This window comes from Gymnogyps californianus, chromosome 4 (assembly GCF_018139145.2).
Source record: "Gymnogyps californianus isolate 813 chromosome 4, ASM1813914v2, whole genome shotgun sequence".
Classification (NCBI taxonomy): Eukaryota; Metazoa; Chordata; class Aves; order Accipitriformes; family Cathartidae; genus Gymnogyps; species Gymnogyps californianus.
Window position 1 is genome coordinate 48851390 of NC_059474.1, and position 22659 is coordinate 48874048.

At 43.4% G+C, this 22659-nt stretch overlaps 1 protein-coding gene across 1 annotated transcript in view; it reads left to right on the top strand.

The window, feature by feature from the left end:
- The first annotated feature begins 1784 nt into the window (after positions 1-1784).
- Positions 1785-22659, top strand: part of DCHS2 (dachsous cadherin-related 2) — a 120259-nt gene continuing 99384 nt past the window's right edge. The window contains exon 1 of the mRNA XM_050895588.1: positions 1785-3614. Coding sequence (XP_050751545.1) covers positions 1785-3614 — 1830 coding nt within the window. The remainder of the gene's footprint in view (positions 3615-22659) is intronic.

Here is a 22659-nt window from a genome sequence, read left to right on the forward strand (position 1 = left end):
AACACACGAATACTGCCAGAACCACAGATAACTACGTCCATCTTATTTTTTCCCCCGCTACCTTCATGCATGCTATATCTGAATACAGAACTTCACTCTTTAGGCACTGCCTGACCTTGGCAACAGAAGGTTTTGTTTAGTTTTTCAGTGAATGTGCCTGATTGAACATGATTCACATGTTTTCTTAGTGACTGCATGGGCTGCATGGGACATGGCTGTTTTTCCAAACTTGCTGTGATTCAATGGAATTCAGGCATTTTCATATTGAACATCTGTGACTTGGGGAGGATCCATGTGTTTTCTCAATGAATATGAATGAAACTGGCAAGGGCCTCAGCATTTCCTTCTTGCTTCTATGCTTGTAATTATCACAGTATATAAATATACAGAGACTTTCTCAGAATGTGGCTAAGAAGATCTGACAAAATCTAGCTTTTGCTCAGCCCTGTCTCTCTATGTAAGGAGGCAAGTCAGATACAGTGGATACGATCTCCTCTGTCTTCCCTCCTGTGCGTGCAGACACACACGTGCACTAAGACTTCTAGACCTACTTTAGAACCTAATTCTCCCTCTTACCTGGATATGTGGAATTGTTAGGTCCTAACAGTGTTGGAAAAAACACTTCTCTTCCCCTTCCCCGCCCCTGCGTGGATATATCAAGGCCTGTGACAGCGCCTTTGCCCCCTCCTCGGAGAATGGGTGCTCTGGCAGCGGTACTTGGGTAGTTCTTTGGTGACTTGGAAAAGTGGCAAATAGCAAAACAGCTGCCCTCCCAAGCGCCCCTTCATAGGAGAGGACTGAGCTACAGTAACTCCTCCGGCTACTTTATTATCTTTGCCCTGATTTTACTTGTCTGTCCTAGGATGAATTTACTTTTCTCTGACCGACTGCCAGACTCTTGCCAGAAAGTTGAAATTAAGTTTGGTAAAGGACCAGTGGGAACAGCAAGAGACTGTTAACTGTTGAAGTATTGTACTTAGCTTTCACGGAGAGATGGATGGTTCGCACTTAGCATTTATATGATGCTGTATATTCTCAGTGTCACTGAAGAAACACTAATTCATCCTTAGACCGTTCCCAGTTAGATACGGGAGTCAGGAATAGTGAAAAAGGAAGGAAATTCTGGTCTCGCTGAAGCTGATGGAAGTTTCTACTTAAAGCTTATTTCTGGTAAATGCTTCCCTGCCGTGCTGAGCACTATTTACTGACCTAATGCTAGCATAACGAGCAAGCCTTTTCATGGAAAATGAGGACCAGAATATTAAGGCGAGGAAAATCCTTGCTGAACTGAGCAAACCCGTTTATCCTCGCAGATTTCTGTCTCATTTAAATTCTCCTCCTTCCTGAGGCGCGCCTCTGCATCTAGAGGCAGCCCGGGCGCTAGTCACCGCTTTCCCCCATCAGCAGCCACGCCAGCTGCCCCGAGGAATCAGTTTCGGCGAAGACCTCTCTCTCCGACTTCAGGGCGGCCGTAGAGCAGGGCCGCGCCATCCAAACACTGCGCGCCATATCCGCGCGTGGGGGACGCGGAGTGGGCGGGCGGCGGCCCAGCAGCGCTGCGGGGCCCGGCGGGACCCGGCGGGGCGGGGGCTGCGCGGGGCGGGGGCGGCGGCGGCGGCGGCGGGGAGCCGCCCTCCCCGCCCCCTCGCACAGGCTTGTCCTTCCCAGCACCGGCGGCGGCGTACGGGATTTCCTCCCGCGGCGGCGGGGCGAAGGCACCTGCTCGGCGGCGGCGGGGAGCGGCGCGGTGCAGGCTGCCCGCGATGCCGGCTTAGCGGCGGAGCATGGCGCGGCGGCTGCGGGGCGGCAGGTGCCGGGGCGGGCGAGGCGGCGGTCCCCCGACGGGGCGGGCGCTGGCGGTGCTGGTGCCGCTGTGGCTGTGCGCGGCGGGCGGCGGCGGCGCGGCGGCGCCGGTCTATAACCTCAGCCTGGCGGTGGACGAGGGGCTGCCGGCCGAGACGCTGGTGGGGGACATCCGCGCGGGGCTGCCGGCGGGCGCGGGGCCGCCGGGGGGCTTCCTGCTGTCGGAGGGGAGCGGCGAGTCGGCGGTGCTGGCGGACTTCCACGTCCAGGCGGAGACGGGCATCATCCGCACGGCGCGGCGGCTGGACCGGGAGCGGCGGGCGCGCTACAGCTTCGCGGCGGCCACGCTGCGCGGCGAGGTGGTGCAGGTGGAGATCGCGGTCACCGACGTGAACGACCACCCGCCGCGCTTCCCGAGGGACTGCCTGCAGCTCAACATCTCGGAGCTCAGCCCGCCCGGCACCGCCTTCCGCCTCCCGGCGGCCCGCGACCCCGACGCCGGCCGCTTCGGCACGCAGGGCTACGCGCTGCTGGAGGAGGGCGGCGCGGCGGGGGAGCCGCCGCTCTTCCAGCTGCGCTACGGGCGGCCGGAGCCGCTGGAGCTGGTGCTGCTGCGGCGGCTGGACCGCGAGCGGGCGGAGGCGCACCGGCTGGTGGTGGAGGCGTGGGACGGCGGCAGCCCCCGGCGCCGCGGCCGCCTGCGGGTATCGGTGCGGGTGCTGGACGAGAACGACAACGCGCCCGCCTTCAGCCGCGGCGAGTACCGGGCGCGGCTGCGGGAGGACGCGCCGCCGGGCACCGCCGTCTGCCGCCTGCGGGCCACCGACCCCGACCTGGGCGCCAACGGCGAGGTGCGCTACGCCATCAACCGCCGGCAGAGCGACCCCGACGGCTACTTCGCGGTGGAGGAGCGCAGCGGCGTGCTGCGCCTCCGCCGCCCGCTGGACCGCGAGGCGCGGGCCCTGCACCGCCTGGTCGTGGAGGCGCGGGACGGCGGCGCCCAGCCCGAGGTCTCCAGCGCCCTCGTCTCCGTGGCCGTGCTGGACGTGAACGACAACCGCCCCGCCATCCGCCTGCTCTACCTCACCGAGAGCGGCGGCCCGCGGGTCTCCGAGGGGGCGCGGCCGGGCGACTACGTGGCCCGCGTCTCCGTCTCGGACGCCGACGAGGGCGGCGGGGCGGAGGGCGCGGAGGGCGGCGGCGGCGGCATCGCGCTGGCCCTGCTGGGCGGCGACGGCGCCTTCGCGCTGCGGCCGGCCGGCGCCGGCATCTTCTTCCTCTGCGTGGCGGGGCCGCTGGACCGCGAGAGCCGCGACCTCTACGAGCTGCGGCTGGTGGCCACGGACGGCGGCGCGCCGCCGCTCTCCGCCGAGGAGCCGCTGCTGCTGCGCGTCGCCGACCTCAACGACGAGGCGCCCGCCTTCCCGCAGCCCCACTACCGCGCCGCCGTCTCCGAGGCCGCCTCCCCCGGCACCGCCGTGCTCCGCCTCAGCGCCTCCGACGCCGACGAGCCGGGCTCGCCCAACGCCGAGGTGCGGTACGCGCTGGAGGGCGAGCCGGCCGCCCTGGCCCTGCTGCGCATCGACGCGCGGAGCGGCGCCGTCAGCACCCGCGCCCGCCTGGACCGGGAGCGGCAGGCGGCGCTGGAGCTGCGCGTGGTGGCGCGGGACGGCGGGCGCCCGCCGCGCGCCGCCGCCTGCCGCCTCAGCGTCCGCGTGGAGGACGCCAACGACAACGAGCCCCGCTTCGAGCGGCAGGTCTACCGCGGCCGCCTGCCCGAGCACGCCGCGCCGGGCCGCTGCCTCCTCCAGGTGAGCCTCCGCCTCGCCGCGGGAGGGGGCTCGGCCCCCGGTGGCGGGGGCGGCGAGTCTCCTGCAGCGCCGAGCCGTCCAGCCGCTGCAGCGAATGGCGGCGCCGCGCCTCGCCTGCCGGTGAGCGCCCGGCCGGGCAGGGCGTGCAGGGCGGAGCTGTCGCGACACGGCGTTTCAGCTGCCTGGTGGGCGCGCTCCTTGGCTGCGGGGCCGCTGCCCTCAGGTGCAGCGCCTAACGGCGTTGCCGCTGCTGTTCAGCGCTTCGACTGAGCGCTGGAGCGCCGTCAGTGGAGCTCAGTCAGCCAGTGCAGTCGTAATACCGTAATCGTCACAAGTGCCCTTAAAAATCTGTTCCTCATCCCATAAAACTTGTGGCGTGGAGAGCGAGCGCAGCAGCTCGGATCTTCAGAGAGAGTCGAGTGTCGGCTCTCGTTAAATCCCAGAGGGAGCTGAGCTGCCCGTGATGCTTTTGAGGGCTTGAGGCGGTCCTCAGAGGAAAATCGGTAAGACCCGTCCCTGAGGGTAAGGGTGACCCGCGCTAAAGCGGAGAGAAGGCCAGGCAACGTAACACAGAGAGACCTGAAAGTAAAAAGCGCTTCTGGGGCCTTGCAATATTTCCAGAGCTCTCTGCTAATGAGGAGAGGCAGTTCACTCTGCCTTCACAGAAACTGATGAATGCTAATAGAAAAAATGTTCTACTTGTCCCTCAAAAAACCCTTTATTCTTTGCAAGTGAGGTTGAATGGAGGCTTTGCAGGGCCAGGAGCTGCCAGATAGCCCTTTTGCTTTTAGCTTGGAAGGACGTTTCAGAATTTATACCTTTGGAGTGAGCAAAGTCTTCTCCACCAGTAGAAAATTCACAGCAGTTGATCCTAGGTGAAGGTACAAATGTTTCAGAGTTTGTGCAGAAACTTGCATGAATTTGGGGAAAACCCATGCTTGAAGAGGAGACTTGGGGAGAGTTGCAGTGTGTTTTCTCACCACTTTTGAAGAAAAATCATTCTGTCTTTATCTCCGGGTGGCCTACTTAATTTGTTTATTTTTAAAAATCAGGAGTCATTTATGATGTTTTGGGTCTAATAATAATTTATTTCAACAAAAAGCATTTTCCTCTTTTTTTTAATTGCACTCTGAGCTCAAGAAGTACACAATTTGCACAGCTCTAAGAAAAACCAATCTATAAAAAGTTTGGGAAGATTGAGCTCATGGAGCTTTTCATTTCGTATCCCAAACTGAAAAGAAAATCCCGTCACTGCCCTTTCTTTTCCCTCCACCCCCGGGGAACAAAAGGATATCCTGCAGCGGGGGCCCCAGGAAAGCCCAGGAGAAAGTTGTTAACGTAATTTTAAAAATTCACCTTCTCCCGGGGAGGAGCGAGGGGCCTTACGGCAGCCCCGGCCCCTGCAGGTGGGCGCGGCGTGGGCGTGGGCTTGGGCGTGGGCGTGGGCGCGGGCGCGCCGCCGGCGTCCGTGGTGCTGAAACGCAGCGGGACAGAAGCCGTCGGGGTGCGCTGCCACAGCCTGGTACCGCGGCTGGAGTTGATGAATAGCGATTTTTTGCTTTTGATTTAATCAGATGGAAACGCCCTGAAGGATTCCTGAGGCGTTTTAAAGAAAATAATCTGTGATTGTGGTTTTATTGTTTTTTTTCTTGCAGGTTTTGGTATACTAATAGTGCAGGTTTTCTAGCAGGTCAAAGGTGTCACATACTGTGGATATCATCTGTGAGGTACTGAATTTTGAAAGCATCACCGTGCTGCCATAATCCTGTTTAGAGTGTAGAAAGAAATAGTTAGGTCCTGGTGGCTGAATGGTCAAACCTGGGATATTAAAGCCAAAGGTGAATGAGAATGAGGCATGGGAGACGTGTGTAGGAGGAATAGCAGATGAGCATCCCATGGACTGCCAGGGAAGGAAGCTGGTGTTTCTACTTGCAGGTTAATCCTGGATCATCACAGTGATGTCCAAGTTTCATACTGCATTGTTTAGTAGGCTTAAGCTTTAAACATACCCACCTTTTAAACTTTAAAGATGCCAGCCTTTTAAAATTATCCTCATACCTTTTCCCCCATTTTCCTTCTACTCAACCATTGTGAGCAGGAAAAGCTATCATGAAGGAGGCGGCTTCATTTTTGTTGCTCCAGGAGTTGCAACTAGTGATAAGAATGAAGAAAATAAGTTTTGGTTTGGCCAAGCTGTTTTTCAGGGTCTGTGGTATAAGTCCTGTCTCTAACTGGGCTCTTGAACTTAAGAGCTAGCATGAAAATGAGGTGACCACGGACTGCATTATTGCTGCTCCTGGAGAACTGGAAACGAACCAAGACACCAAAGGAGGCTGCTCATGTCACTTAGCTTCCTCTGCTCCACAACCCTGGGGGAGCAGAAGAGGACTACGGTTGTTTATCACACATTTGTGCTAAACATTTGTGCTCTGTTTTACGTTCGGATCACAATCATAGTAGCTGGAAGTCTTCTAAACCTTCCAGTCTTTCCCCTCTGCAAGCAGAGAGGCTCTTGCAGTAGCGCATCACTGAAGTCTTGTTCATTAGTAACCCTTGCTTGGGGACCAACTGGTGACGAACCATCGCTTTATAGATCGTGTGTCTAGAGCTTTCTGCCCTAGTGCTTTGCTGTAGCTCTGCCCAGCCACTAAATACTGGGCAATTTATTCCCTTGTGTTCTTGACTGCATGTTGATAATAGGAGATTTCTTTCCTTCTGGGAAATCTTTTACTCCTGCTGTGATTATTATTTAGGTTATCTTCATTGCCCCCCTACTCTCCACAAATCTAGCCCATAATGTGGGCTAGATTTATGAAGTGGATCAACTTGCATGTAAGCCTGTTTTTTACCGATTTCTCCTACTCTGTAGGAATTCACTGGTTAGAATAATTAACTGTGCACTTAGAAGACGTAGTTTTCAGCCACTTCTGGAAACACTGCTTTGTTCCGGGCATATGTATGGGCTTTTCTGTGTTGACAAAAGGCTCTCCCTTACAGTGCAGATTGACCAGTAAGGGAGAATCCGCATCCTGAAAAATAAATGGAATTTGTTTGCATCAGCTAGTATAAAAAAGAAATATGGCAAGGTAATGATTGCATCACTGGGGAAGATAACACAGGCGGAGATCAGAAATCTGAGCAGACAAATGGGAGAAAGTCTAAATGAAGAAAAGGGAAAATCAATGGGAAAGTAATGGGTTATCGGACATTAGAAAGTAGAGCAAAGGTATGCAGTGAAACACATAAGTAGATTTCTGAAGACTTTAACAGCATTTATCACATTTTTGTCCATTTTTGGATACTGAACTTCTGGTTTATTACCGGTTGTTATAGACACACCTTTGTTAAAATTTAAACTTTACTGGTGGGATGATTAAGAAGAAGCAAACCAAAAAAAGATACAGGCACAGGGAGGAAAAGGTGAACACAGTTGGAGAGAAACTGTAGACCGAGGCAATTTGCAGTAACAAAAGTGGAAGCAGCAGAAGCACTCTGTGTGATGTGATGTCAGCAGATGTTTTAGTAATGCTTTGATTTTTGCAGATGTATCAACATCCCTGTTTCTGCATGTAGAGGTACTGTGTGTTATTTTTGAGTGGTCACTGGCCTTATGGGTGACATTTCTTATTCAATTATTATGATGAACTTTCAGCACAATATGAATCTGTTTCCTGAAGATCTTCAGCTTGGCCTAGAAAGGGGATAAGATGGAGGAATAAGTGAGAGCACCTTGGGCTTTCTCCTGTTTTTCTTACTATACCTTTCATCCCATTCTCAGGGACCAACGTGATTACAAATGCCTGTGGACTGTTGAGTGATGGTGATGATTATGTCCTATTTCTGCACTCCTTGGTGTCAGCTTGGCAATTTTAGGTGGATTTAGCATCTGATGATGTATACCTCTGTGATGATTGCACCTCTGTGGCCTAAGAGTGTGACAAAGTGTCTCTCTTCTGAGCCATTCTCTTAATCCTATGAATGAATTAAAGAATAAAGCTTTGCCGTAGACCTGCCTTGCTAACATAGGTTTAATTCTGATTACAGATTTTATTTTCAAGCTTTTTTAGGTGATTGCAGTGCTTCTCAATACTCACGTTATGGTTCTCTTTAGTACAATGTGTCTCCAAATTATAGTACTGAGTTGCCAGGTTTGTCAGGATTTTCAGTCTTCTAGCTGAAGTGGCAATATATTATATTTCTCTCTCTCTCTCATGGAGTGGTCTAAAAGTTGATCTAAAGGGAAATAATTCAGCACATCAGGTTGGCACCAGTTTTCCTTGTGTTGTACCTTTTCCCTTGATGGGGTGGAAACACCCCATTCTGTTTCGTATCCTCCAGGGACTCCTGGGTAAAAGAGTATTTCTCCCTTACTGGGCTGTGCAGAGCTTAGAGTTAGAAAGAGATTTGGTGACTCTGGCAGCTCTCAGCTGAACTCATATTTTGAACTTAATGAAGGTGTTTATTTTGTGTTAATCAAATACATAGTACGTTCTGTATATGTTTCGGGCTTGTAGGTTAAACTTGCTTCCACTGCCAGGGTATGCTGTAGGTTGTAACGTACTCTGTGGCATAAATGTTGTTCACTTTATACTGCACATGCATTCTTATGAAAAGTATAATGAGTTATGTACCTGTAATTGCATCTGGAAGAGAATATTAATTGTCATGAATTAGTGACAGTCATGTCAGTAGTTTTTTACTAAATTTATTTTCTTTTATGGTTTATTAGAAAATACATGTTTATTGGCTTTAGAGTCATCTCTGACAGAGCAGAGGAAGAGAAAAAACATATGTTATCTGTCAAATGATAAAGACCCATATGCATTCCACTGTTATGACAACTTGCACTTTTCTGGTCCATTAAGGAGGCTGTTTTAACTCACTGGTTAGAGCTCCTCGGTTCCTTTTATTTAAAAATAACAGACTTTCTGATGCTGAGATTGTGGGGAGTTTGTAAATGCAATGACAGCAAAGAAAGATTTTGTTTAAAGCTCTTAAAGCTAACCCAGGTATACCAGAAATTACAGAATAATAAACCTGTGGGTTTCTGGAAAATAGTATTTAAAGGTATAATATATGTAAGAAGGATGCATGGGTTTTGAGGATTTTTTTAAGTGCTTAGTATATTTGAGAGAAGTTGTTCATTCTTACTTGAAATACACATCTCCAAGAGGTACTTGCAGAATGAGAGAGTTCTAAAAAAGACATTTTTACATGCATCTTTTCCTAATTTTTCTCTGCCTTCTGGAAAAGAAAAAAGAAAACTAAGAGGACAAAAAGGGATGGAGGATACATCCCTTCTGTGAGGGATGGAGACTTAGAGACTGTAATCTGCCATTGAGCCGCTGAGCAGGTAGCAGCATTTGCTGCAGGCTTCATTTTTCTTCCGTTTCTTTCCCTGAATGTTGAAGCAAGGACCTAAAAGGACAGTCCTTTCTCTGATGGTTTTGGTTCTGGATCATTTAGTCCACATTGCAATTACTGAAACCAGAAAAGAAGCCAGCAAACTAGGTTCACATAAGTTATAAAGAGCTATAAAATCCAACTCATCCTAGTTAGAGGCAGACAAAAAGAAGCTAGAAGAGATCAGGCCATACATTCCTCTGTTGGCTTCTTGAGCTTTCCAGGCCTAATTTTCACTGCATCCGATTTAAAGAAGTCAGCTGCAGAAAAGACAGATTTTGTTTGTTGACTTAGAATGCTACTGTGTTTTAAAACTAATACAATTGACAACAGGAAGACCAAACCCCAGACTGAACTACAGTTACAGCAAATAAATTTATCATCTAACCTATAACTATAATGCAAAACTATTTATTTGTTCATCCAATTCATATTATTATTTTACTGAGTCTGAAAGCAGTTAACATGTCATCATTTATCTGTTAGGTATATGATTTTGTAGCAATTATTTCTTTCTAAATTCACAACATATACCCTATGGCACTCCAGAAGCCATTCAGTAGATTCTCAGTAGATTATGATAGCTTTGTGGCTATAAAATCACTTTTCCTGGCTGTGCATAACTTTATGTGGTCTATTAATATGTAGCTTTAGAAGTATGGATGGTCTGGGCTCAGAGATTAATAACTGTCTCTTTGAATCTGTGCAGTAGTCTGCTGATGATTGCAGTGCTGAGCTGATTGCATGAAGGGAGAAAAATGAAAAAAATGAGAAAACAAAATATATTAATCATTATTTTTAAGTAACTTTAAATGAATAGGATTTCTAGATATTCTTTTGCTTAAGAATTCTAATATGGTGCCCTTCTAGCTTTTCAACAATAGGAAAACCGTTCTGTTTAATAATTGAAATGTTTATAAGAATGAGAGTCTGTTCCTTGATGCAGTCCTTTCAGTGCCAGCATCCAACACCAAATGGATGCTTTGTCGATGTAAGAAGATCTGATCCTGAAAATGCAAGGATGTGAGAAATGGGAGGTGCAAGCCTTTGACTTTCAGTGCTCTTAGTTTGTAGTTACTCTTAAATGTGGCAAGTGTTAAATTTTTAGTGTCCAACACATGCGAAAAACAGATCTCCAGAGGTAAGTAATTCACCACCGCCCATGTACTGAACCTACAGCTGTTTGCTAACTAAACCCACCACTTAGAGAACATATGAAACATTGAAACACGAAAAACATTGGCATGGAAACATTTGGCTTTTATTTGAGAATTAAAAATTATGTGAAAGTTTGAGAACAAAACCATTTTTAAAATTACTGCAGAAAATTACCTTTTTTCCCAGTTCTCAGGGAAGTCTTTTAATTGATGTCAGCAAGCTGGGTCTGGGAAGAGGGAAAGTTTGAAGGCTTGTGCGTGGCTAAGTCTGAAATTGTCTGCACACTTTGGTCTATAGCCATGATGAGCAAAGAGACATGCATGATAAAGGTGGTGTTGTTAGGGAAATGAGATGTATCCCTAGCTTTGGGGTAGTGGAAGAGGAGTAATGATATTAAACAGTCTTAATCATGTGCTTTATATTGCAGAGCTCTCTGTATTAAAATATTAGCTAAAAGACTACTCAGAGCACCAGTGGCAAACACAGAGTCCTTGAATATCTTTGACTGCTAAGTTTGTAGAGTTTTATGCAGCATAGCAAATAAACATTCAGTTAAGTGGCCAGCAAGTGTTCATTCATAGCCACTGACCTTCTGGAGTAATGACTGTGAACTAGTTTTTTAGATGGAAGGCATTCCAATTCAGAAATGTAGTGGTTTTGCTGGTGTTCACCTTTATACAAAGAGCTGACTTCAGCAGTTGTCTTATAATACACTCGAGCAAATTATTAATAAGCTGTAAATGGCTGGGTATGGCCTGTCTGTTCATTTATCAAATATTAATGTCAGTTTATCATCCATATAGATTTTCATAAATTGCTAGGTCAGCAGAAGGCTTAGTCTTTCCTGGAAGGTTTTAAAGCATTGGGAAATAGATGAGTTAGGAATCGCTTAAGTTCCAGCTTACTATGCAAACAGATTGACACACTGCAGAATGAGCCTTTTTATTTTACTTCACTGCTCGATTCATTCTTGAAAACAAACTTCTAATTGCATGCTAAAAAAAATCAGTGATTCACAGAGTCTGCATTTCTCTTTTAAAATGCATGAGTTTGATTTAGAACCAAGTCAGAAGCTTTATGGGCTTCAGTGTGTGTGTAGATAGCTTGGAGAAACTTGTTCTGCAGTGCATTAATGATAGAGTTTGTCTAAGCAATCCCTACTCCACGTTCAGTTTAAAACGGTAAGTAATATGAACACTGCTGTAGCAAGGAGTGGGGCGCTCTGTCCAACTGATTATCCAAATCTTGCCGCAGGTGTCAACAGTACGGAGGCACAGATATCAGCTAACAAAACACTTGGGGGAAAATATCACACAGCTCAGTTGACACAGGTGTTACATGTAAGAGCCTGTGTATGTATTGTATTGGACCAATATCCCATCTAGCCCCATATCCTTTTTCTCATAGACGCTAAAAGTGTACGCCCTGGATGAATGTAAGAATGGGGCAAACATACGTGAATCTTTCCCTCATGGATTCTCGGTGTTCAACCATTTTCAGCTCAAGGACATCCCAAGCAAGATAAGAGTTTCTACATATTTGTAACCCTGAATGGATTTTTTTGTGTGAAACATACCTAGCCCTCAGCTTTTCCCAAGTATCATCAGCCACGATGTACTGTGGCAAGGGGTGTGCTGATCAGCTACCTGCTCCGTCAGGAATCACCCCTTTGCTTTGAACCTGGAGACAGAGAGAATGATCGGTCCCAACTACTCATGATTTCACACATCTGTATATCACCTCTCCATCTCATTTCCAGTACTCATTCTTGTTAGCTGAAAAAAAAATTAGGGTTTGGCTAGCAGATACTCTTGAACACCGAATGCTGAAATGTGCCACTGGTGAAAATATAAAATTAAGCCTTGTTTACAAAGGTGATATAGTAGAAGAAAGTTCACATTTTATAGAATTTGATATGAAACAGTATCCTTGCTCTCAGTCTACAAAGAAAGTTTACTAATGTGTGTAAAAAGGCATTTCTGTTAGGAGGAGTAATATGTTTTTTAAATACTACTTATAAATCACAGTTCATTCAATCAGTTCTAAGCTCTTTGAGACCCCTCTATAAGAAGCTGTACAAAATCAGGAGCTTTTTAATTTCCTTGGCACTTAGGTGAAATCATTCTTCTCTGGTGAATGTTGAATTGCAAGGGATTTACGTCATGCGTGGAGAACACGTCCAGTGGTGGTGTATTTAGAATTGCAACAGAAGATGTGCAGATGCTTCTCACCTTTTTGTACTGAACTGCTCTCCTATAGAAATTTGTGTATATAATTTTATATATATATATAAATGTGCAGCAGATTAAACAGTTATATCCTATCTAACACATACATGACCAAATGTAGTAACTGTCAGCATTTACAGTAACTGCTAATGCACTCTAATGCAGAAGGGATGTTTGTAAGGACCTGTGTGCTGGCTGGCTATGCTTGGATGTAAAATCTCTGCCGATTCCTCTTGATAATTACTTGGTTAGGGTTTTCAGGGTAGATGCATGTACTCTGTACCAAACTAGGCAGATTACTGATGAAATTGTGCTGTGTACGAAGTCAATTCCTATTCCTCACTCAGTCCCATTTAAATCAAGTAGTGTAAAGGAAGTTTTAACTAGGCTTTCTTTACATGGGTAAACTTGACAGTACAACCCAAAGCCTTACTCTTCATGGTAAGCAGCTGACAGCGAGAGTTAGCAGAACGTGTTTTAAGGGACGATGCTTATGTTGCAACCCTTTTTTGTGCCTATTTCCTCACTTCCACAAGTTTCCCATTGATATGTGGGTTACTCTAGATGGATCAAATCTATGGACTTTGAAATAGTGCTTTGTTTAGAAGTCAGTTTTCATTCTCTAACTGAAAGTACAGCATTAGAGACACAGCTCTAGGTTCTGTCTCTTACTCCTTTGCACTAAACGAAAACAAGCATTACGTTTATGCCAGACTTTACTAGCTCCATTTCCTGCTGGATATGACTTAAAATAAAAATCAGGATACTGTCATGCCTATTTAATTGTGCTCACAGGCTGCACTGCTTTAAGCATAAAACTGTTGCAGTACCAACAATATTTGCTGTAATAAAAGCAAATGTACTAACTTCCAGCCTTGACAGATGTCTCAATCTCCTGCACTGACCTTGTGTACAGTGTTTTTGTTTCCTTTTGCTTCCTGCTCCCCATCCCCAGTTACTTCCCTCATGCAGAGAATTAGGTTGTCATGCTTATGTCTGCTCCACTTCCACTGGCTTGTGCCTACATCTGGTACTAGGAAAGGGGTAACAGGAAGGGCAGTTTTTTAACTAATGTCTGACTAAACGAATGCGAGACAAACAACTTGTGTATGCCCTGGTTTTTTTTAACAGTCATAAACAAACACATATGGTTTAATGCAGTGTCCACGGAACTGGATGTATCTTACCAGTCAGAGAAACTGCTGGAGACGACTGTACTCAGCCTCTGGTACATTACCTTCTACATGACCTTTGGTTTTCAAATATGTAAAACCCCAATAAATACAATTTTATACTACACATTCAGTTCTTCCTGCTACATTTTATAGTTGCTTTGAATTCTGAACTCATGTCCAGACATACCAGAGTAATGATTTACCAAAGCCTTTTCTCCCAAGTGTCCTTGTGCAGTGTGGCTGCATTGATAATAGACCTATCGTTTGTATGAAACTATGTTTTCTCATAGACTGTTATCAGTCACAGATATATTGATATCTTTATCTCTGCTTCCGTACACAAATGGGATTACATACTAAATATTCTCCATAGATATACAGGCACCTAATTATTTTTACTTAGGGATACATTATTAATCTTTTGATAGTCTATTGTCTTGGACATTTATCCAGTTTGATTCTGTAAGAAATTCCCAGCATTTTTATTAATTAGCTAATTTTATGGATACATTTCAGTTTGGTACTTTTATCACTATGATGCTTAATGACATTTCTGTAGGATCGATGTGCACTTACATGGCATGAACTCAATAAAGCATGTCCATCGTTCTCTTCTGAAAAGATTTTCAGTTGTCTTAAGACGCTCCCAAATGGAGGAGAATAAGCTCTTTGAGACAAGGATTATCCCTTTGTTAATGCTTACACTGTACATTGTACCATAAGTGCATGCTGTATAGATAGGTTTTTTAGTGTACTATTAGAAAATATGTTAATCTCAAGAATGTATCAACACAGAATTTAAACCTTAAAATTTGCAGTTATGTTTGGGGGAAGGGGAGCAGTAACCTGAATGTACCAACTCAGTGCTCGCTTAGTTTTCAACAGGTTGGTTCCTGTTTTGAGTGTTTTGTGTGATGTACTGTTACTCTTGCTCATGAAGACATCAAATACTATTTGATTTTACAGTGTTTTGAGAAATGAAATCACTGAAAGCACTTCAGATTTCTTGGGGCATGCTGTGCTTACACTTGTAGTTACTCTAGTGTGGCTCTGGGGTAGCTTTTAGCACCATTAGTACTAAGGGTCAGTCGGTGTTTGGAGCCCTGTCAGGATCCAGTTTCCAGCTCATGGTGCAAAAATAAGACGGGGCAAAAATTGCTCAAATTGAAAATTGGCTGTTTAACTCGGAGCACAAGATTCAGTAATGCTGGATTTTAAAAATGATTGAACCTGGTGATTCCTGCCTGCCTTCTGCTTTGTGTAGAACTATAAGCCTGTGCAAAGTAAGTGTAAAATGCTACCATATGGTAATACTATACAACAACATTGCACCAATTGATGGCTGCACAAGTTGTGAGGCAGTGGGGAACTGGGAGGCTCTTTTCAAAAAAGCTTTTGTTGCACAAGCGTACAGGGAGCTTAGGAACATAAGCCGCAATGAAATCAGCCACAACTTGTTCTTTGGGGGGTTTTCAGGTTCTCTGGATTTTGAAAATCCCAACTAATTTAATGTGTGTCTGTGGGTTTCTGAGAGGGAGAGAGAGCGCTGTATGCATGACGCTGTAGGAGCAAGGGGATGAAATAAACTCCAATACAAATGTGACCTGCTTTCCCAGAGCACAGAACTACTTCTTCATGTAACATTTTAAAACAATATGTGCTGCCATCACTAGTAATAGTAGAATAATTATTTTCCCCAAAAGTTTAATTTGAAAACAAAGTCACAACTTAGAAAATTCTTTTTCCTTTAGATTTACGTTTGTATAATTTTTAAAGGATCTAAGAGAAAGCATTTCATTCTGGTTTTAAAAAGAAAGAAGAAAGGCAAACCCCCATATATTGGGCCTCTCTTGTTTGTTTGTTTGTTTGCTCCCTTTTGTTACTATTAAAGTAAAACTCCATATCCTGGAATTTGTTTCTTTTCTTTTTTTAGCTGTCTTTGAAGTGAATGTCTTTAGCAATATTTTGGCAGGGCTGCAGTCTTACAATGATTTTGCTCTGATACCAGACTGCTTTTGTGTTCTCTTTCCATTGAAAAAAACAACCCCCAAATCTCTTAGGTTTGTAATTTGCAATTACAGTAAGGTTTAAATTTTCATGGAACTAATCAATAATTACTTTTTTTAAAAATTTTAATCTCCGTTTGTGCCTGTATCTGAGGAGGGGGAAAAGACCTGACAGTTGAAACACACTTTTTGAAAGGCTGACTGCTTTTAATTTTCAGAAATGTTTGTCTGAAGGGAGGACCCAAGTCAATATTTGGGAGTTAGACCAGAACATATGTTACATTTCCAGAACCCTGCAGTTATGGGACACAAGTTACCCCGTAGTTTCTAAAACTCTGTTGTTGAAACACCATGTTGAAAAACATTTATGTTTCCTGGGAGATTTTTTATGTCTATTGTATCTTATTGGAGGCCACTTAAAGCGTACTTTTTAAGACTTTGATTTTATGCTATGGCATTATTCTTACTAATTGCTTATAATGGAAACCATGTTTTAGGCCCATGAGCATGCACTAAATTGTGGTTATTTTTCCTAGAAAGCACGGATGAAAGTTAGAAACATTGCCGGGGATTATCAGGTGCAAATCTCAGTACCTGCCGTCCTCAAGGGCTCCCAGTGACTACATCTCCCCTTGCCCACCCCACATTTCTGGGAAGCGGAGCAGAACTGCTGCACCTTCTGAAATGCATGGGCAGGCAGGTGTTTTCATCAAGTCTCTGGCTCTAGCCAGACCACCGGACCTCTCTGCTCCATCATCTGTACTTAGTATTTTCCAAATGGGAACTGACAAGTTGACTGGTAATATTTCACCTAAATCAGTTTGCATTTGTCTTTTTTTAGGCTGGATCACTTTGACTCATAGTCATCCATGTATTTTTTTTCTCCTCTTCAGTTTCCAATGAATAAATTCCCAGATTACAGCAAAAAATATTAGTTTGTTGGTATGTAATTTCATATTTTGTCATTCTGTATTTATTACTTCAGTCTTCTAGTTCTTCTATATAAAGATCCTCTTGATCTTCTACATTGACAGCGCTTTCTAGTTTCAAGAACTGGTGAATGTTATTGAAGTGCTTATGTTCTGTTTTTTTTCTCATTAATGAATAGATTTAACAAGCTGGTTAGCAATACAACCGACCCACTTGTTACTTCCCTTTTTCAAGACATCTTGTTTTCATTTCTTCTTTACCTGGTTTCTTACCATATGATTCTTTGACTAATAGCTGTGTTGTCTGTACTAAATAAAATGTAAAGAAGTGTGATTTCCATTGGTTGCTTTACTAAATCCAGATCAACTTACTTGTGTGTCTAGAAAAATCCATTCTTGAAAGGATACTGAGGTACTTGGCAAAATGGTTTATTTTACCTTCTTTTCTATCTTATCTTTATTCTTTGAAACTTGTTCTAAAATTTGTATCTGTTTAGGTCAGGCTGATAGGACTGTAGTGCCCACATTCAGTTGTTCTCCTTTTCTAAATGTAGTCCCTCCATTTGATATTTTCAAGAAAGATGGCTTCGTTAAGATCTAGAATGGTTATGGCTGCAAGCTTGTAGTTTTATTTGTCAGTTCTTTAATAGTTCTAGGTTGGGTGCTCCCACTTCGAATGCTGTTTGAATTTTAACTTTAAGATGCATAACTTCAATTCCTGTATTCTCACTCTAGTTACGATGGCCATGATCATTGCTGATGGCAGAAGTGAGGAGGGTACTCCTTCAGCACTAGCACAATGGCCAATTTTAACAGTGTGCTATCTTCTCATCTTAGCACACCCGTTTCTGCTTATTCTCTTCTGTTCATGAATACCTATATATTTTTATCATGATTGACTGAAGTTCCAGACTTCTCTCATATCCAGACCCCTTTTTTTATTTGTCTTTGTTAAATGATGATTTTTAACATTACGTATTTATCACTTAAAAACTTTGAGATACATACTAACTGTTGTTTATTCCTCCGTTTAATTTAAACTTAGGTTATAATTACATGGTCTGAAGTATTCATGTCCAATGGCTTTATTATTTTCATTGATTTGTGAGTCTCTGAGAAGTTAAAGCTCCTCATAAAGAAAAGATTCCTGGTGATATTCTTTCTCCAAGAGCATTGTAATTCTCTCTGTATATCTTCAAGTCTAACCCTGGGGCCAAGGAGGCCTATAGCAGATACCCAGCTTTATTCCATGTGATGCTAGGGAAAAAATCCACTGAACAACATATCCTCTGAGCATTAGCTCAACACTTTACAGCTGTTAAAATCTCATCTTCTTGCTCTGAGGACTAACCATCTATGTTTCTCTTGGCTCATAGACTTGCATGTGAATTCATTCTGGTTGGTTTTTTTTTTTAATAACATACAGGTTAACTGGGGTTGCTAGTAGAGTTCCTCCTCTGGTGGGAGATTTTACTGGCTGATGTCTTAGGGATTTATTTCATTAGGCCATTCATTCTTTAAGCCCCTGGAATCTGAACCTCCGTGGGGTCTCTAAGCACCTTCTGGAGATACCATAAATCTTTCAAGCGACTGTTGGGATTCAGCCCAGCTCCTCTTGGCTTCTGCACCTTCCAGCTTTTCTTCATAACAAAGCTTTTCTCACATTTTGTTCTCACGTGAATCTTACGTGTCTCTAATTAAATAAGATCACATCTTCTTTCTCCTCTCTGAAAATTACTGAGATTGCCCCCTATATAGGCTCTTCTTTCAAGTCTTTTTAAGCTTGTGTTTTATCCGCTCTTAGTGAATTTTTCTTGTTTGGGTATTCTCTGCTCTCTCCACTTCCTCCTTGTGGACAAACAGGAGAAAACTCATTCCTGACTTTAATCAGCCTCACCCAAAGAAGCAATTGTTATTCTTAATGGCCAGTCATTCTGTCTGGTTGCGGTGGTATGGTTGGAAATGGTGCGTACGAGAGTTACTCGATGAAAACCCAATATTTATAAAACAATTTCCAAATGTCAGACAAAGTTCATGAGTTGTTTACAGGGAAGATTCCTGAACTGTCACAGTGAGTGTGGATATTCTCACTGCGCAGTACTAAAACTGCTTTTCTTGGGTGGAATTGTTAATGAAGCCTTGAGGGAGCCTCAAGAGGCAGTCAGTCATCTGTCATATTCCTCACCCTACTTTTAAAAATGCTCTAGAAAATTCAGGACTTCTGAATATTTAGAATATCTGTAATCCCTTTTAGAATTAATATTTATTGAATTAAATAAGAGGCATCTTGCTAAAAAGCAAGAAATAAGAATTGTGACTGGGGAGAATAAACATCTCAGTCCTATTCCTTTTGCCTCTGTGAAGTTCTTAAGTGTGAGTATGAGATCTTTGGTGGCTATAATTCAGCCTACTTTTGTTTATAACTTTGCTGTTGCGTGTACCAAATGGGAGAAAAGACGACGACCCAAGTAACTGAAGTACTGATGGAAGATTAAAACAGTCGTAAGGTATAAGAAGGAGGCAGACTAACAGAGACAGATGAGACTGGAATATTAAGCTGCCATCAGCAGTAGCCAGGAAAAAAAGGCATTTGGTCATTATCATGACTTGGCGGTCAGAAGAGAAAGATGACCAGAGCCAAGGGGAACATGAGGAATTGTCTCTGAAGAGAGTCCTGCAGAGTGTTTAGGTTTGTGTGAGTTGTGTTGCAAATGTATGCGATTACTGTGCTTAAAATAGTTGAAAGGAAAAAAGAAAAAATTTTAGTTTGGAGATGAATGCTGTTGTGAGAGTTTCACATGGTCAATAGGATTGAAGTAGAGTTCTACAAACTGCCAGAAATTCAATTAAGCTTTCAGAGCAAAAGGATGTATCAGTTTTTCTTTTGTATGTAATTGAATGCTGTCAAAGTGAAGGACACTCACCCAGAGCAGTTGTCTTTCTTACGAAGTTAAGGATTTGTGCAAATGGTTTTGTAATGACATGAAGCTACATATGATTAGCATTAAATGTACTGGTCTCCAGACTGATCTACAGGAACACTTCTAGCTGTGAGACAGGAACTGACCATCAGTTGCAGCAGCATCTTTTGGAGAGAGTCACAGTTACAGGCACTTCATGTGCTCAATATGTTCTGGTCATTTAAAACACAATAATGTAAGAGTGTGCATATATGAGGCTTCTGTCTGATACAAATTTCCATTGTGTAACAAACTGTGATCTAAAAACAAATTCAGCAGTGAGTGGGTGGGTAAAAGGAGAGTAACACATTTCAGGGAAGAGACTTCCTCTAAAGTAGTAAATATTTTTGATGCAAACCATAGAAGGGGACATGCTGATAAAGTGATAGGCAGGCTGGCTTATTTTTGTTTCGTGCTGTAAAAAGGTCCATTTCCAGAGCTAGATGTAAAGCTGATAGCCCCCTTTAATACCATATACATCTAGAACACCTTCTTCTCTTTAGATATCTGCGTGCTTTTTACCAAGTATACAGTAATCTGTCCATTCAAGATTCTTGTCATATTCTTTTGCAAAAATAAAGTGGTAGTGTTACTTCTTCTTTAAAAGATAATGAAAATGGGATTCAATCAGATACAGAAGCATAAGTTGAGCTCTAGTTATTTGGATACTCTTGTTTAAAATGTGAACTTCAAGAGCACTTTTTTGCATAGAACTCCTCTAGAATTATTCAGCTTGCTGGAATAGTACACATCCTCCTCATATGTGCAGTCATTGTAGACCTTCTTGCAAACTGCAATGTAGTACACAGATTTAGATATTTGGAACATCATGTGTATTTGTGACAATTCCAGGAGGATTTTATATCTTCAGAGAGTTAGTAGGCTGTAAGCATATTAATGTCTTCTAGCTGTGGCATCAATAATATGGATAATCTTTATGTGATAAATTATTCAAAAATTTAAAATACAAACATTAATTTGGTAGAGCCATCTTTAATTTGTTCTTTCAATCTATGTGTTTTGGAGTAATTTATCAATTTTCAGTAACTCCAGCACTATCAGTCAGAAGTCCTTTTAGGTGAATTTTTTGGATCATCAATATGGTTTTCACATTTAGACCAGCAGCACAGAATAAGTAGTAGCAGGATTAGGCTGTTATTGATATCTTCTCTGGTTCACATCCCCAGAGCCGCGGCTTCTGTTAGCTCTTTTATCACACTTATTCTGGTTCAGTGCTTCAGATCTTATCCTGCCTTGTCTGAACTGAAAAATTAATATGGGCTTTCAGTTAGAGTGAACCTGAAATTTATTTTATTGCTTTTTTCTATTTCAAATTAAATATGAAATTAACAAGGTGTTGCAGGCTGAATGAAACATTGACATTCTTTGGAAATAAAGCAAATTTTTTTGATCCTTCAAGGAAAGCAAAGGAATTAATAAATTAAATGTTCTGTCTTCTTTTCTGATAGCTCAGTTATTAATCCACTCATACAGGGACTGAGGGAGAAATCAAGCTCCCATTTTCTGGAACAGAGTGTGTGATATTTATAAGTGAAGGCTCTTCCTGATCATTAAAAACAACACAATTCAGACAATGTTTTCCACAATCACAGCTGTAGACTTGTGCTTGGAAAACATTTCTAGTCTTGAAGGTGTTCTTAATCATTGTGATGTTATTCTGGTGAGACACTGTAGCATGCCAGGATGTTTCCCAGGGAACTGATGATAAGAAAACCAGGACATGGAATTAATCTTGCAGAAATAAGACCTAAGAAAGGAAAGTTGAAAGAGAAAGAAAATTCCTGGACAGTAAAGCAAGGTTCTCTTTAATTAAGGAGAGGTTACTGTGAAATTTCAGGTTTCTTTGTTTGTACTCCCACCCTGTCACTGCTGTTGGTTTATTTCCCCCAGAGGCCTCTTTAGTACTGAAAGCCTGACTTAATTATCTTGAATTAATTAGTTCAATATAAAGCAGAGGACACTGAATATCAGTGGTTGACTTGGGAGGGACCTGCAGTGAAGTTGTAGAAACGGCATAAAAATGTGAAAGTCTTCAGGAACGCTTCTGCAGGAGCACTTGCGGGGAATGGTAACGAGTTGCTTCAGTGCCTAATTGCTTTGTCCAGGTTAACAATCTTAAAGGGGACAGCTTCATCTGCATTCACTGTGATGGGATGTAACACTTTAGGCAGTTAATTGCCTAATAGATTTAATTTCTGCAGGAGAGATTACTAATATATTCATTCCCATTCCCTAGAAATGTCACCTGTTCAGCATTTAATGTGCCCCTTTTCTTTGCTTGCCACTTAATGGAGTATTATATCACTGACCCCTGTGTTACGTGTTAGTCTTTCTTTGGTTAGTATGTGTTGTGAGCAGGAAAAAGGGATTACTGGAAACTTAAACCTGCGTATTGCAATTAAAACCTCAGTGAGTTTAGATGGTGTCCTGAATGTCTGTTGATCACAAAGCTTTGTATTTTGATAGTTGTATGTGGGAAAAACCTTTAGTAATTTCAGGTATTTGTAAGTCTCACAGACTGTATTTTCCTTTGACGAGGATTATATTTTAGTGAACTCTGCTTAACTAGAGTTCATGCTGTTGTTCCCTGTGACTAGAAATGGATGGGTTTAAGAAGTTAGCAGCAGATGTCTTTGTCATCTTTTTGTCTTTATTTAGCCATTTTGATAGTATTTGAAAGGTATTCTTAAGATACTGAGATGTGGTAAGTGCATGCCCAATTTAAAATCCCCAGGTTAGGCTATAGAGATCCTTAGGACAGTGTGCTACAGTTAGCTTGCGACCACATGGAAGTAGTCAAGTATTTTGCTGTTCACAAGCTTTATTATTCGATTGGAAAGTCCCCTTTACATAAAAATGTCAGGTTGTGGTGAGCCTGCACAGCAAAAGTTAGGGGTTTTTTTACATCTCGGTAGAGGTGGTACCTAGAAAACTTCTAGAAGTCCAGCAGATATTTGAAACAGATATTTTGGTGACTTTTAGACATCAATATTTTCCATAGGAATTGTGCAAAAAGATACATTGATTTTTCTCTATGATACTGATGTTTGTAATAAAGGGAATTAAAAATAATAATCAGTTACCTTTCCCACTCCTACCTATGCCAGGGTGCAGCTCTGACCCATATCTAGCCTCATGTAAAGCTTTTGGCCTCTAAACCCAGCA